Genomic DNA, 15,590 nt, shown 5'->3' with positions numbered 1-15,590 from the left:
GCACATTTATTTAAAATATGATATTATTACTGGCTCACCTGACAAACACGGTATTTCTGTATATACTTTAACCTGTATTTCAGTCACTTTATTCGAATTTATATATTTAAAATATGTTAACAGTTGGTGTTTCTGTATATGTTTCAACTTTTATTTCATTCACATCATTTACATATATTTATTTAAAACATAATATTTTTCTCCTAGTCTTGTTACTCGAATCCCATTTGATGACGAGGAGATAGCTGCTCGCTGTGGCCCTCCAGTGACTGCAGATAACCCCAAAAGAAATCGGATGAATTTTGGAGGTTGGGACACCAGCTTGAAGAAAGACGTGAAGACAATTTATGACATGCTTCAACATTTATGTGGCAGGTCAAGAAAATTAAATATGATAAAAGTTAACAATGCTTTTTTGCTTATATAAGAATCCTTTATATTTAACTTGCTTTTCACTGTTTTTGAATTTTTTTTTGTTTTATTTTTGTTGTTGTTTTTTTTTTGTTTCAATCTTTTTGTTGTTTTTTTTGTTTTAATTTTTGTTTATCAATTTTGTTTCAGTTAGCATTTATATAATATTTACATTTTGTCAAAAAAAAATTTTAACCTACTATATTATGTTCTACTCTATAAAATTACTTAAAGAACAAATGTACAATAAAATATATATTATAAAATGTTTAAACTGATTGTAATACCCACAGAATGGTTCCTGGTATCCCAATCAACCAACCATTACCACGAGATCCAACCGAACGTATTCTTCAACTACATTGGCAACATTCAACTCTTCTTACTTTTCTCAGGTTTGTTAAATAATTCAACCCTCTTTGTATTCATCACTGTATACAAGGCACACATGAAGCACATTCCATTCGGACGTTTGAAAGCAGTCTGAGTATTAGGGCTAAATCTGGCATAAATTCTAGGCCTTTTAAGAAGTACCTTACCCATATAGAAAAGAATGGCTTACTACTTCTAAAAAACTATCTGTTAAACAATAATTTGGTCTTAATTAAAACTTTCACAGTTCTAAAATAAGTTTAATTTATGTTAGAAGTAATTAAAACAGCAAATAAAACATCTTTTAAAATTTTATATTAATAAAATATTACATAAGATATAAATAAAATGAAAAAAACATGCTTTTTAAATCACAGAGGCCAAGGTGCATCAGTGGCAGCCATTCGTCCCGAGTTTCTTTTAACCCCGCGTGATTACCGTCGTTGGGTCAAAATCAGGGAGCGTGACGCAAAAAAGCAGGACAAAGTAAATGGACGAGTGACTGTAGAACCTTCAGAAGGTGGGAGATCTTTAGATGAAAAGATAACGCTGGCTTCCAACATCCATATTGAAGAAGAACTTTTTGAATCAGTCTCAAAACGGGCGTGGACAGATTTACTGCTCCAGCTCTTCAAGGTAAATTTTGTCATTAATTGTCACTTGTGGAATTACATGTGATCTTAATCTATTTGTTGTTTGTTTATCACCCTGAAAGATGTCAGTGTCTGGTTTTAATTGATTATGGAACATTTGGGTGGAATTCAATAGTTTCTGTACTGTGTCTTTGGGTAAGACTCTTAACAGCAATTGTTCCAACCCAAAGTCCGGCACCGTGGTAAAGTGGTTTGTTCGCCTGCCTCTAACCCAGAGGTAATGGGTTCAATGGGTTGCTGCTATCATTTGTGGGCATATGTGTCCTTATGACAAGACACTTAACAACAATTGCTCCAACCCAGTGGTCACAAAAGTAACTAATGGGTTGTCTAAAAAACAATCAACCACAAAGTTACATACGTAGTAACTCGTAAACGAGGTGTATTAAACAGAACACCTGTGTCATAACGACTGTTATTTTCAAGCCACACGAGGATGAAACAAGTTAAATTAAAGTATCCATATATCTGTATAGGTCTTAGTGTTGTCAAGGATTGCCTCAAGCCAAGCAAGCAGCACAAAACTGAACAAAAGTATTCCAACGGTGAACCCCGACCCGTTAGCAAGCAATGTATACAGGTAAGCTTTTATTAACTGGTTAGGAGCAGATACAGTTGCTGACTTAAAAAACACACTTTTAGCAAATAACTTGTTTCAGATTAAGCAATTTTAAAACAACTCAGTTTATAATTTGATTCAAACTTGTTTTAAAGATTTCAGATATTTGGATAATTTGGTCTTTTTATTAGTTGTCTTGTAATATAATTAAAATAATTGAAAATGACAAATATTTAGAAACTTAAATGATGAGTTTTTCACAAAAAAATATTATAACATACAAATATAATAGTTAAAAATTGTTAAATAAATTCTCTAATAAGTTTTATTTCCTAGCACTGGTGAACGAATTGTTCTAGCTTGGCTCAACCATCATTATGAGATACAACGCCATCTAGTGTGGGGGGATAGGGCTTTACAACCTGTGGAGAAAAGCAAAGGTGGAGAACCTCCATCTAGATGGGTCGTCAACTTTGATTACGATCTCTTGGATGGCCTCGTGCTTGCTTCTGTTGTGTCTGCTTACTGTCCGTGGCTGGTGAGAATATTTTCTAGTATGTAGGTGTACGACTGCGTTTTTTTCTTCCAAATTAAAGCTGTGTTTTAACAAATGTTGTTTTGTTGCTATTACCTGTATTTTTGTTTTTAATGTTTTTAAATATTCGATACCGTAATCGAAGCGACAAACAAAGTTTTATTAATATTATTGATGGTATACTTGAGATGTTGTTGAAAAAGACGTCTTCCTGTAAAAAAAACAACTATTTTTGAGGTTGGTACCTTTATCAAGCTTTTATCAATTTCAAGATATTTTGAAAACCACAAATGTGTGATACTTGGTGACTTGATATAGCAGTGACCAAGTTTTTTTTAAAGCATATTGGTGTTCTCACGAATTACTAGTGTAAACTGTACTGTTAAAAAAAGAAGAAAATACATTCAAATATTAAACACCTTAAATGCAGAATGGAGGTAACATCAAAAATACATATTTTTTGTTTAAAGAAAATGAATCATGCAGAAAAAACTGTATCACTTTTTCAATTGTTAATCACTTTCTTTTTTTCTTTTCATAGATTGCTGATCACTTCAGTGAGATGTACACAGCCCCTGCCAGTCCTGAGCAGTGTCTGCACAACACACTAATCCTAGTGAGATCACTTAGAAGTGCCGGCATTGATTACGATATTCAAGCAACTGACATAACCGACCCAAACCCCATCTCTTTATTGTTGGTACGATGTTTAGAATTAGCAAATCATTTTTTTGTAAACATTTTTTTAAGCATTTATTTTTTTAAACAAACTATTTTTAGGCATTAATTATTTTAAACAAAGTTTTCTAAGCCAGTTATGTATTTTAAACAAAGTTTTCTAAGCCAGTTATGTATTTTAAACAAAGGTTTTTTAGGCATTTTTTTATGTAAACGCATTTTTTTATTTACTATTTATTTTGGAAGTTTGAAATATTGTTTAAAGTTTATTGTTTCAAATGTATTTTGCAACCCCTTTTTCATTATTTTGTTTTTAACTTTTTATATTAACAATTTACCTTTTTTCAGTTATGTGTTTATCTGTATCAAAACCTTCCACAATATGCTCCTAAATCAACGGTTGAGTTTGTTGGTGCGCTTCACTCTATTGTTCGCAGACAGGTTAGTTATTTAGTAGACTACTGAAGTCAAAACAATATTTCAAGCTATACAAAAAAAAACTAAAGTTTCATTTGTGCCAGGTTTTACGTTGTAACTTGTAAGCTAGCGTGAAGTGTATGAAACAGAACACTCGTGTTATAACGACTGTCGTTTTCCAGCCTCGCGAGAATAAAGCAAGTTACATTTATTCCTTCGCTCATTTAATTTTATTCTCCAATAGTTAACACAGCATTATGTTTAGACTTAAAAAAAACATCAAATTTTACCAGGTTCGTTTAAACAACCCAAGTTCACGACCTCTAACGTACATTGCTTCAATATCTGGGCGTGATCAGAATGATTTCAGCTTACCTGGTGGAAATGAAGTCAATGTACCTCCCAGGTAAAAACTAGTTAAACTTTGATTTTTTGAAAAAAAAAATGGAAAAGTGAGGAATAAATTACCTGAAAGTTAAGTTTTTTGAAAGAGTGTGGAATAAATACAGTTGGGTGCTAAGTATTACAGAAACTGGTGAAATGAATATAAATTTAGTTGACACAAAGTACAGAGATGTTGCCATTGTAAATGTCTGCGTGTAAATCACTGTATACGGTGTTTCACAGATTGACTGTGTTATAACTATCTGAGTTTTCATGTGTGAGAATAAATCAATAAATATATCAATAAAAGCCTGTAGAATTTTGCGGGAAATATGAAATACAAGTTTAATATTAATATGCCTGGCAGCAGCCGTGTATGTTTTGTCCATAGCTGTGGTTTGGGCGTTTGCATTGAAACCAAAGTGTCCCCGGTTCGATGCTTGACGGCGATACTAACACTGATCGGCGTATGTGTCATTGGGCAAGACACTTAACAGACATTGCTCCAATCCAGGGTTCGCACGTAGGACTTAAATGGTCATTCCGGGTGTTGGGGTAATGGGCCAAATCTGGCCTAAATCCCAGTTCCTTGACAAGGATCTCACCCATAAAGAATAAAAAAAAAACAAAAAAAAACAGTGTATATGATGGGTTATAATACCAAAATACTTTTATCGTACTTTTACAACAGTTCATTTAAAAATTTCTTTCCCAAACAAACAGAGGAGATGTAAACTTGGATGTGAACTTCACAAGTCGATTGATTCGGCCCGCAGAAGCAGTGCTTGTGTTGGTTGGAAGACGAAACTCAAGTTCCAACTCTGGTTCGAGACTGAACGGGACCGTGGGTTCAACTCTTGTGTTCAACATGCGGACTGCTGTGGATGATATTCACCCCATAAATACTGTGAAAGGGGATTCTCCATGTTATGAGATGAAGAAGATTGATCTCATGGTAAGATTGACAATTTTAACTATAATTTTAGAAGAAAAAAAATGGGAAAGTGTTTCAATTTTATTCAGAAAGATTAATTTCATGATAATTACTCAACTGGTTTGACGAATATTATTCTCGGAATAGATAAAAAATGTAACTATAGACAAAGAAGTTACAATAACAATGATCATGTAAAAATATTCTTTTCATCTTATAAAAGATAAAACATAAAGCTTAGATATCTTTTTACTAAATATACTTTTAACTCCTCTCACTCTAAGGTAACCAACCCATTTAAACGAGATGGAAAATTCCGGATTGTTCTGGTTGAATCCAGTGATGGACCTCCATCTCCGCTCGACATCGGGCAAAGGGGAGGTGTAGCGAAGAGTGCCAAGAAAACTTTGTCGTCTAGGATAAAATCGGTAAAATTTTAAATATAATTTTTTTTAAAAACAGATATTCTTGGTGGAACTATTTTTCCCTATATTAATAATTAAAAAAATCTAGTATTTAAAGTCACTGCCTAGTTCTAGTGAAGCACTAGCACAAGAGTTGGCAATTTATAGCCTTTAAAGTGATCTGTAAATTATTTAGTTTTAAACTACTTTAAAGTATTCAAATCTACCATAAAACCCAGTTTTATGTTTCTCTTATCCAGCATTAAGTGAGCAAACTACCAGTATAAATAAAATTTAGCCTGTGATGTTCAAAATTTTAAAACTGCTTTTATTAGCAATATTTTTGTGTGCAACTTATTTTTTAAAAATATTTAGTGCTATGTGGGCGTTTGTGTCCTTGGACAAGTACAGCAATTGCTCCAACCCAGTGGTCTCTAATTGGTTGTCCAAATTATCAGCTATACACAAAGACAAATAATCCCCCTAAAGTAATCACCCAAGTAACATACATGGCAACTTATTCATTCACTCATTCAGGTCAAATCACGAACTGACCACGGCCAACCAAAAGAATCCTCCCCACCACCAAGCCCTCCTCCAGAAGAACGACCTGTTCCTGATGACCTCACAAGGAAGACAATAGACCAAGGCCCAACTATGACATCACAATTGACAGCATTCTTCTGCCATGAATGCTACATTTCTCTGGATGCTGGAAAATCTAAAGTTCTACAGGTGGGTGGTGGTAATTAAGTAACTTATTGTATTTTACTTGTTTATTGTGGTGTGATAAATAAGTAATATGATTTATGAGTTGTGGTTTATTTCCATTACTACATACTGCAACCCCTTAAGTCAACTGTGATATGGTAACAATGAGGAAAAACTGTAGTGGCGGATATTAAGGAAAATTTTTGAAACATTTAGAAATAAATATAAGCTGTTTTTTTGTCATTTATTGAATATTGCAACCTTTTAAATTTACTATGATCTTTTACCGTTAAAGAAAAACTGTAACGCCAATGTGTTGGGGAATTTTTTTACATAAAAACCATTTTACTTTTACCATGTTTAATCTGCTTTGCTGTTAAAATCCCATTACATTCCCTCCTTTTTCAGTTGGATTTCCTTCCATTCAGCATTGGAAGAAAATATTGCTCTGTGCTCTTCGTGGATGAGGATGTGGGGGAGTTCCTCTATGCAGTTGAAGCAACATCCAGTCTTCCTCTTCCTTCATCCGTTCCATTCAACTCTGCTTCTCAACATTCAGTCCGGATTTCAAGTGCAGCCGCTGCAGAGAGAGGTAAAAACTATTTTCAAGATTTCAACTGTGACTATTTTGCTATCGATTAGGAACTTCTTCAGCCATTTATAGATTAGGACTGAATTAATTCTGGAAGTTTTTATTTTTATAATTTTACATTTCATCAAAACTTTGTACAAGTATATTAACAAAAGAACTGTTTTTTTTTAGTTTAAACAAGGCCTAAATTCTAAAAACATAAAAATACTTTTGTGTCTATGTAAATTAAAACCTTTAACAGTATAGTAGCATCAATGCTGGCGGTGTAGCCCAGTGGTTAAAGGCTTTGTCTCTCAACCACTAAAGTCCACCATATATGGGCGAGTCACTTAATGGCAATTGCATTAACCCAGCAGCCCCTAAAGATTGTTCTCAGCCATACAGATAAAAAAAATTAATAAAAATATATTAACCGAAAAACTAGCACTCAAAGAGTGAAACCGATCACCTGTGTTATAACCACTGTCATAGTCCTGCCTCACAAAGACAGACAAGTTCGATTTATTTATTCATGTAATAATACTTGTTACCAGGTAAAGGTTTGTTTGGCGGGGACGAGCGAATAATTTACTGGAAATGTGAAAACAATTCAACTCTGCAAGAAAAGCTTTTGGTTCCTGTTACAAATGAAGCAAAAGAAAAAGCTCTTAGATTGGCTGCGAGACAGAGGATGTCGAAAAAAGAACAAGAAAGAAGGATTTTAACAGGTCTGGAGCAATGTTTTTTATCAGACTTTTTATAATTACTATGCATTTGATGTTTGTGATATGTTCTATAAATCTGGGCCTAGTACTTATACGATTCCGTTGCATCATTACAGAATACACCAAAAAAAAAAAAAAATACTTACAAAGTTAAATATGTGATAACCCGAAAGCTGGCACGATGTGTATGAACAGAACACTTATGTTATAGCTGCTGTTTTCCGGCCATTCGAGAAAAAGCAAGTTACATTCAAGTGCTACAAAATAAACAACAAACAAAACATTTTCTATTTAAAATTTTAAAAAGAGACTGGTTATGCTAGTAATTGGCAAAATATATATTTTTTGGCACACGATTATTTAGACTTGATTTTTGAGCTGCGTGTTTACTTAAGTTGTAGGTGTTAATATATGTTTGTTATACTTTTTTGTAATGCTGACTGTAAGATTTAGTTTTGCTTTAAAATATTTTAAATTATATGTTTCTTGCAATGTACAATTTATTTTTACTTAATTTTTTTTACTTAAAGTTTTGTAACTCGTAATTGGGCATGAGGTGTATAAAACAGAACACCCCTGTTTTGCGACTGTTGTTGTCCCACCACGCAAGGGTAAATAAGTTACATTTATATACAGGAACGTTGGATAGTGGTAGTGTTACAGCAGCAATTGCTGCTATGGGGTTAGTTGACACTGAGCAGTACAACGACATGCGTGACTCTCTTTCCCAATTTCACCCTCCATCCGCCCCACCACGGCCCCGAGGAACCACTTTTAACGTAGAAGCATCTTCTGAATGGTTCCAGGCCCAACCCTCAATTATAATTCCGTCCCCAATGACATTTGGACCACCCCCAGCATCAGAGATGAAAACAAGTAATGCTGGACCTAATGACAGACAGGTATGGCAAGCATTTAATATATATATATCATAATGTATCATTTAGAAATTTCTAATAAATTTAATAGTATTTTTTAAAACTTAGTTTATATTTGACAATTATTCATTGTATAGATATGTATAATTTTTTTAACCAGTTTTTCTTACCTTTTTCGATTTATTCCTTAGTTTATTCCATTTTGGTTTTAATTAAAATACATTTTACGGTTTTTCACCACAGAATGATGGTACTGTTCCATTAGAAGTGAGATTTTCACCAAAAGGTCCCGGGCACTACCCGTGTGACATCATCCTCAAGTCACCCGGTGATGTCCGTGTATACAGGGTGGAATGCACTGTGAACCCCGCAGGGACGACGGCGCGTTTCGATTTCCACACTCCCGCTCATCAGAGCGTAACACAGAGCATTCCTATCGTAAGTTGTAGTCACTTATGGTTGTCCAAAAATCCATGCATAAAAAAAATTTAAAAAGTTTAAAGAAAATAATCACCCACAAAGTAACATACATGGTAAACTCGTAATTTAGAATTTTTCTGTTTTTAAGTTTTAGTGTTTTCTACACAACACAATATCCCTATTTTACATTTTCAAAATCAATAAAATTTGTTTTTCAGCAAAATGCATCAAACCATGATTGGGAATTAGAATGTCTGATTGATGGCAAAGGTTTCTTTGGTCCAAGTTTTATGACAGCAAAGGCAGGACAGACAACATATTTTCCCCTCATGTTCAAACCTCATTGTGAATGTTCAATTACTGGCAAGCTCACCATTAAAAACAAGTAACAATTCATTTTATTGGTATTTAAAAATCAGATTTCAAGTTTCTATGGTAATTGTGTTTAATCCTGTACAACAATTTTATATAATTTATCATAATTGTATTTAATATAATATACATGTTGTACAAAAGAACCATACATGGTGTACATCAATGGTTGTGCATAGACCTGTACACTAGCTGTCTAATAAATTTTTATAATTGTGTATAATAAAATGTATGTGTTGTAAAAATAACACCTGTTATGCATACATTTTACACTGTGGATTTTAACTCTTTTAGGTCATTAATTTGTCAATATAGACTTATATGATTAACTTTAATTCAATCAAAACATTGCAAAAAAGTATGTTAGTTTCATACCTTTTTTTTAATAAAAACATTTGATAAAAATGTAATCCAATTTTTTATTTCTTTTTGTCTTTGTCTAGATCTGATGGCACTGAACATCTGTTTAACTTGCGAGGGATTGGCGGAAGTCCTCTGTCTCTTGATCACATTCAACTCAGTTGCAAATGCCGAGAGGATTTTAAATACACGGTGTCTGTACCAAACTTTGCACCACACAAGCTCAACTATAAAGTTGTCACTGATATTCCTTACTTGGATGGTGTGACTTCTGTTACTGTGTTGAAGGTGAGATGAATGAATGTAACCCATTTACCCTCTGAGGGCAAGGACAGTCCTTAAAACATAGGCGTTTTGTTTCATACACATCATGCCCGCTTACAATTACCAAGTATATAACTTTGGGAGTGATTATTTTTTTGGAGGATTTTTTTATTTATGTATGGCTGACAAAATGGACAACCCTTTAGTGACCACTGGGTTGGAGCAATTCTTGTTAAGTGTCTTGCCCAAGGAAGTGATGTTGTATGTCAGATATACCACACCCTGACACTTTAAACTCATTATAAAGTCTAACTTGAGACAATTTAAACTCGAAATTTGAAAGCAAACAAAATAAGGGTTAGGGGTTTGTGAGTAAAGTTTAAAAACTGTTGTCTTAAAGTATATGACTTTGAATTATTGCATAGCTGGCATCTAAGAGTAACGCCTTATGTGTTTTTTAATACAAGCCTGTGTTGTAGGTCAAAATAATTTCTCTGATTTTTTATATTGTTCTCAGGGCCAGCAAGCTGATTACAATTTCGTTCTGTCTCCATGGAAACAAGGATTAACAAAAGGAGTTCTCGCTTTCGTTGTGGAGGATGCTGAGAAATCAAAGTTGGTGAGCAAAGATGAGAGTGACTCGGATAAAGAAGAGGAAGATGAAAGAAATGTTGAGTCCGTCACGCCAGCGTATCTCAAACCAAAGAAGGAACTAGATGCTATGCAGAGTTATAGGTGAATTTGTGCAATGAATGAATAAATGTAGCTTAGTTTTCCAATGGGGGAATGACAGTCATTATAATTTGCTTTTTTTCATGCAATCGTGTATGCTAATGAGTTATCAGGTATGTGAATTTGTGGTTAGGTGACTACTGGGTTAGAGCAATGTTTGTTAAGTGTCTTGCCTAATGACACACACACCTAATTATTTCAGCCATGACACTGTGCTAGCAAATTGTGTTGCCTTATTCTGATGGGTTTTGCGCAAAGTTTGGTTTATTTGAGCATGTAAGTGGTCCATAGAGATCATTTTTGTTGAAAAGTTATTCTTGTTCAAAACTGCTTTGTTGGTTACTTCTGGTTTGTTTTTGATTCGACGGTGGTAGTAAAGGGGTTTTATTAAAATCACTCAATTTTTATTACAGAGTTTGGTATTCAATTGAAATAGATGCTAAACCATCGGAACCACTTGGAAATCTAAGGTTTGAATGTCCAGTGCAACAAATGGCATATTTCGATATCCCAGTCAGAAACCCATGCGGGGAAATTCTCAACTTTGATGTAAGTCACTTAAATAAAACTCCTGTGTTATAACTTAAAGTTATATTTGTTACCCTAAAACTTTATTAAGTCTAACAAAAAAAAAACGCAGCGTTAATGAATGAGCACAGAATATAATTAGAAGAATTTTAATTACCCGTTTTACTATCAGGGTCGACTAAGCTCAATCAATAACAAACTAAAAGTAACCAACAAAGCAATTTATAACAACATTAAATTTTTGACAAAAATGATTTATATGACTACTTAAGTGCTCAAAAAGAATTTATATGACCACTAACGTGCTCAACAACTGTTCCAAAAAAATGATCTATACGCCCATTTACGTGTTCAATTAAACCAGCTTTTAAACTTTGTGCAGGTTAAAGTATCAGGTAAAGCATTGAAAGGAGAATCTGAGTTTTCACTTCGACCTAGAGTTCCTGGTTCTTATCAACTCAAATACTCTCCATGTGTGGTTGGTACCAGTGAAGGGTCCGTGTTCTTCTGCAGTGAGCACACCGGTGAATTCTGGTATAAACTGGAGTTGGTGTGCATGCCCCCACCACCAACCCACCTGCCCCCTATGGATTGTCAGCTTGGTGAGATATCTTTATTTTATTCTATGTAGGTGAAAAGATTTTTTTTTATTTTTGGATTTTTCGTGACAGCTTATGAGTTAAAAGGAATTGAACTTAGTGGGTGATTGTTTAACCGCTGTTACTTTCAAAGAGATAAATATTTTTTAGAAGCTATTTCGTAGTTAAAACTTTGGTGGTACCTTTAAATCATAATTTGATTATCTGTATCCATATTCCAAATTTTATTTTTCGTTGATAAGCCCCTTAAAGTGGATAGCAAACACATTCTACTTTGCTCAAATCTGAGCGAAAAGCTAAGAGGCTGCAATGAATTAAAAACACTGTATTGCAGGATATTGTTGTGTGTTCCAAAATGGGTAAAAGCTCTTGAATTGATTTTGTATTTGTTCCCATTTTATCCATACTGTTATGTGTTTATGATATTTATACATTTCACCTCGCAGGTCGATGGTGTCGTCAACTTATCTCGATGAACAATCCAACTGATGATCCCATGGAGGTGGAGGCCACCCTCACCAATGATGTTAACTTCTCTCTTGATATTCCAACCTCCAGCATTGATCTTCAGCAACATCCATATTTCTGTGTTCCTCCCAGATCATCATTGGATGTTCCCATTCAATTCATGCCAACATCACTTGGAGCTCACAACCACCAAGCTACAGGTCAGTTTAAAATAATATACTTATTCTTTTTTTTATTCTGTGTGGGTGAGGTCCTTGTCAAGGACCTGGAATTTAGTCCTGATTTAAACCATTACCCCAACACCGGTAAATTTAGAAAGCCTTTCATGTGGTTGGCGCTCCATCTTGGACTCCATCGACAACACTAGTTTGTGTATTAAAAGAAATGCTCAAATGCTTCAAGTTTAAAAACATTTTTGAAAAAAAATGCATTTTAAAACCACAAATTCAGTGGCTGGAGTAAAAAGTCAGCCTTGCAACTCTGCATGGGATTTTCCATAACAAAAAGATTCAACTACAGAAAGACAGTTGTCAAACAAGTTTTGCTTAAATACTGGATTGCAAATGCTCAAAAGATTGAACCAACTGTGTTTTCTTTTAAAGATTTTAATGAACATCTAGTAGAAATTAAATTACAAACAAATTAATTTAAAAACATGCCAGTTATAAATCTGGATACATTATAATTTTTGCTAACATAATTTTAAATTTATAATACAAAAAAAAATTATCACATATACTTAACCAATTGTTTTAAACGCAGTAATTCTCCGAAGCAAGCAGCTTGGAGAAGCCGCTTACCTCATAAATGGTCGTGGTTTGGCCCCAACACCCATGGAACCTGTCAGTGTCAGCGCCGGTGTGGGTTCAAGCACCTCACTCATATTACCTTTCCGAAATCCAACAGACACCACTGTGATTGTTGATGCAACAATATGTGACCATGAACAAACAATGAATGGAATATCAAGCTCAATTCTAAGGTAAAATAATTATTTTTTTATCTATTTTCATTTTTTTATTTTTTTAATATAAATATTTCATTTTTACTTTATTTTTTTTTGCATTGTAATTTCTTTGACTTTTTTTCCCATCGAATAAGTAAACTGTATCCTAAGTATTGTTTTAATCTTTTTTTTCGACACATTTTAATGTTATGATATATATTTCGTTGTTTTAATTGTTCTGTGGTGAAAAGCTTGGGTATTTTTAATATTTATAAATATATTTGATAAGAAACTATGCTAAGGAATCATTTTGATTGACATTTTGTTTTCCAGGAACAGCATAACTGTGGATTCAGTATTCTGTCTCCTACTGAAGCACACAAGCAACATTCAATTGGAACCAAAACAGTCGCTTGACATTCCATTCACTTTCTCACCTGATACAGTAAGTAAAATGAAATTTCAAATATGTTTTTTTAAGTAGAATTAACAAAAAGTTTTTTGTTGTTCTTTTTTACTAAAGAAGCTGTTTTGAATTTTTTCTGTTTAAGGTTTGAAAAGTAAGCAACATACGTGTAATAAAACTATGAATGAATAAAATTTAATTTTCATCATATGTTGGTACAAATTCAGTTGTTAACTTATAACACCACATGCTTACCATTTACTGCATTTGTAAATGTCTGGGTAATTATTAAGATAGTTTTACCATGTATTAATGGTAAGACAGTCTTCATGTATCTATATATTCAAGTGTATCGTTTCGATATTATTTTAAAATTCTTTATGTATATGTTTAAGTGTATTGTTACAATATTATTTACAAATATATTATACAGATGCGAAGACATGAAGGAGCACTAACAATCTCTGTTAGAAGGAAGGATGGAATGCCATGGCCTGAAGAAACAGATGGAATAGAAGACTTGACAGGTTGATAGAACATTTTGTTACAGATTGGCAGTACAAACAACTGCAATAAATTTAAGCATTAACAATTAGCAATTGGTAATATGTTTATAATAGAAATCATATTCAATATGCTTAAACTAATTCCTTGTTAGTTTATATTTATTGCATGGTTGTTAATTTAATCTGTTATCCAGTCATGAAATGGAATCTGTATTTTATTATTAATGAAAAGACATTCCGAACAACACACTTTTTTAAAGTTTTTACTACTACTGCTTTTGCAGTATTTATTATATCATTTCTATTAATTCTTTCCCCAGGTTTGAATGGGCAAAAAATTGAAACAGTTGAACAAATTCGACCGATCAGCAGAACCGATGACGGTCGAATAGAAAAAATAAGATGGGTATTCCCCATACATGGGATTCCAGAAGTTCGTTCCCAAGAAACCAGAGGTAAATGGTTTGTGAGGGTGGCTGGTATTGCTTATACCACAAAGTTACATATGTAACTTTACATGTGGACATGAGCAGTGTGAACAAAACACAATGTGTTATAACGACTGCTGTTGCCCTGCTTTGGGAAGATAAATATGTTACATTGGTTTGTTCATTTAAAAATTAGTTAAACAAGCAAAACTTGGATTTTGTGATTATGCAAAATTGTTGGCAGTGGGCATAATGTCTAATGTATTATGGTGTTACATTTCTATAACACTTTGCTGTTTATTGTAATCAAAATAAAATGTGGTTTCTATGCGTAGTATACCACGCTTACTTTCTCTCAATTAAATGTAAATATGTTTTTAACTGTAAGCGTGTTTTAGCTAGTGTTGTTTTGTCGCTATATCTTGTCTTTTTATTTAAAATGTTTTTAAATCTTTGCTACCGTAATTAAAGAGACAAATAAAGTTATTATTTTTTTATTATAAACAATAACCCCTCCACATGTAACCTCCCATTTCAGAGGCATTACTTCAATGTCAAGCTCGTAGTCGAATTGAAGAACGACTTGAAGTAACTCTCACAGGTGCTATACCAAGCTCTGCATCGGCTCATAGTCTTACTAGGTTACGAGCGGTCACACCACTTGATAAACAACGACAAGCAGCACAGGATGGCGTGGTGGTGGAAGGTAGGTCAAATTTTGGTAGTAGGTTGGGGGAAGATTCCTTTAGCACATAGTATCCAAATACTCTTATCGTGTTTTAAACAATAGAAGTCATCAGGATTCGGTTTTATAATTCTTTAAATGTTTTTGTTTACTACTAACTTGGACAGGAAAATATAATAAAAAAGGTGAAAAGACAACATAACATTTTTTTTACCAACTGTCAATGTTTTATTTTCAGTTCAAATTGAACACTTTAATAGCAGTTTTCATTACCAATCTTTACAGGTCATTCAGTAGCAGAGGAGTTCTCGTATAAAATAGAATTTCCCGACTCAGAATCTCGTCAGCAGCTTGAACAAGCTTTAGCTGTAAGTTTGGTTCGTAAGGAAAGAGACCCACACACAGGGATGGTGGTGCTGGTGTTTAACCTTGTTTTTTCACCATTTAGACCATTAAGGTGAGAGCAAATTACCAAATTCATTCAATATTTTTAAAGCGTTGGAGACAGGATACCTTTAACACATAATATCAAAATATCCTGATTTTGTTTTAAACAACTAACAACATTCTATTAGAGTTATGAATATAAGGTTTTATAATTCTTTGATTGTTATTGTTTACTACCAAATGGCACAAGAAATTAG

At 33.5% G+C, this 15,590-nt stretch overlaps 1 protein-coding gene across 1 annotated transcript in view; it reads left to right on the top strand.

Annotated features, from left to right (window-relative positions):
* The window catches only part of LOC149740420 (cilia- and flagella-associated protein 47-like), a 34,638-nt gene that overhangs the window by 17,730 nt on the left and 1,318 nt on the right, over positions 1-15,590 (top strand). Inside the window, exons 34-60 of the mRNA XM_089871835.1 lie at positions 208-375; positions 705-806; positions 1,161-1,419; positions 1,913-2,016; positions 2,332-2,533; positions 3,072-3,230; positions 3,557-3,649; positions 3,919-4,031; positions 4,733-4,964; positions 5,228-5,371; positions 5,885-6,082; positions 6,467-6,650; positions 7,184-7,357; positions 7,991-8,256; positions 8,476-8,670; positions 8,871-9,037; positions 9,468-9,672; positions 10,166-10,383; positions 10,794-10,929; positions 11,291-11,510; positions 11,954-12,175; positions 12,738-12,957; positions 13,255-13,366; positions 13,761-13,854; positions 14,154-14,288; positions 14,800-14,967; positions 15,232-15,403. Coding sequence (XP_089727961.1) covers positions 208-375; positions 705-806; positions 1,161-1,419; positions 1,913-2,016; positions 2,332-2,533; positions 3,072-3,230; positions 3,557-3,649; positions 3,919-4,031; positions 4,733-4,964; positions 5,228-5,371; positions 5,885-6,082; positions 6,467-6,650; positions 7,184-7,357; positions 7,991-8,256; positions 8,476-8,670; positions 8,871-9,037; positions 9,468-9,672; positions 10,166-10,383; positions 10,794-10,929; positions 11,291-11,510; positions 11,954-12,175; positions 12,738-12,957; positions 13,255-13,366; positions 13,761-13,854; positions 14,154-14,288; positions 14,800-14,967; positions 15,232-15,403 — 4,662 coding nt within the window. The remainder of the gene's footprint in view (positions 1-207; positions 376-704; positions 807-1,160; positions 1,420-1,912; positions 2,017-2,331; positions 2,534-3,071; positions 3,231-3,556; positions 3,650-3,918; positions 4,032-4,732; positions 4,965-5,227; positions 5,372-5,884; positions 6,083-6,466; positions 6,651-7,183; positions 7,358-7,990; positions 8,257-8,475; positions 8,671-8,870; positions 9,038-9,467; positions 9,673-10,165; positions 10,384-10,793; positions 10,930-11,290; positions 11,511-11,953; positions 12,176-12,737; positions 12,958-13,254; positions 13,367-13,760; positions 13,855-14,153; positions 14,289-14,799; positions 14,968-15,231; positions 15,404-15,590) is intronic.

This window comes from Ciona robusta, chromosome 2, assembly GCF_009617815.1.
Source record: "Ciona robusta chromosome 2, ASM961781v2".
Taxonomy (NCBI): domain Eukaryota; kingdom Metazoa; phylum Chordata; class Ascidiacea; order Phlebobranchia; family Cionidae; genus Ciona; species Ciona robusta.
Note: the sequence above shows the minus strand (reverse complement) of the source record. Positions and strands in the feature narration are given on the sequence as shown.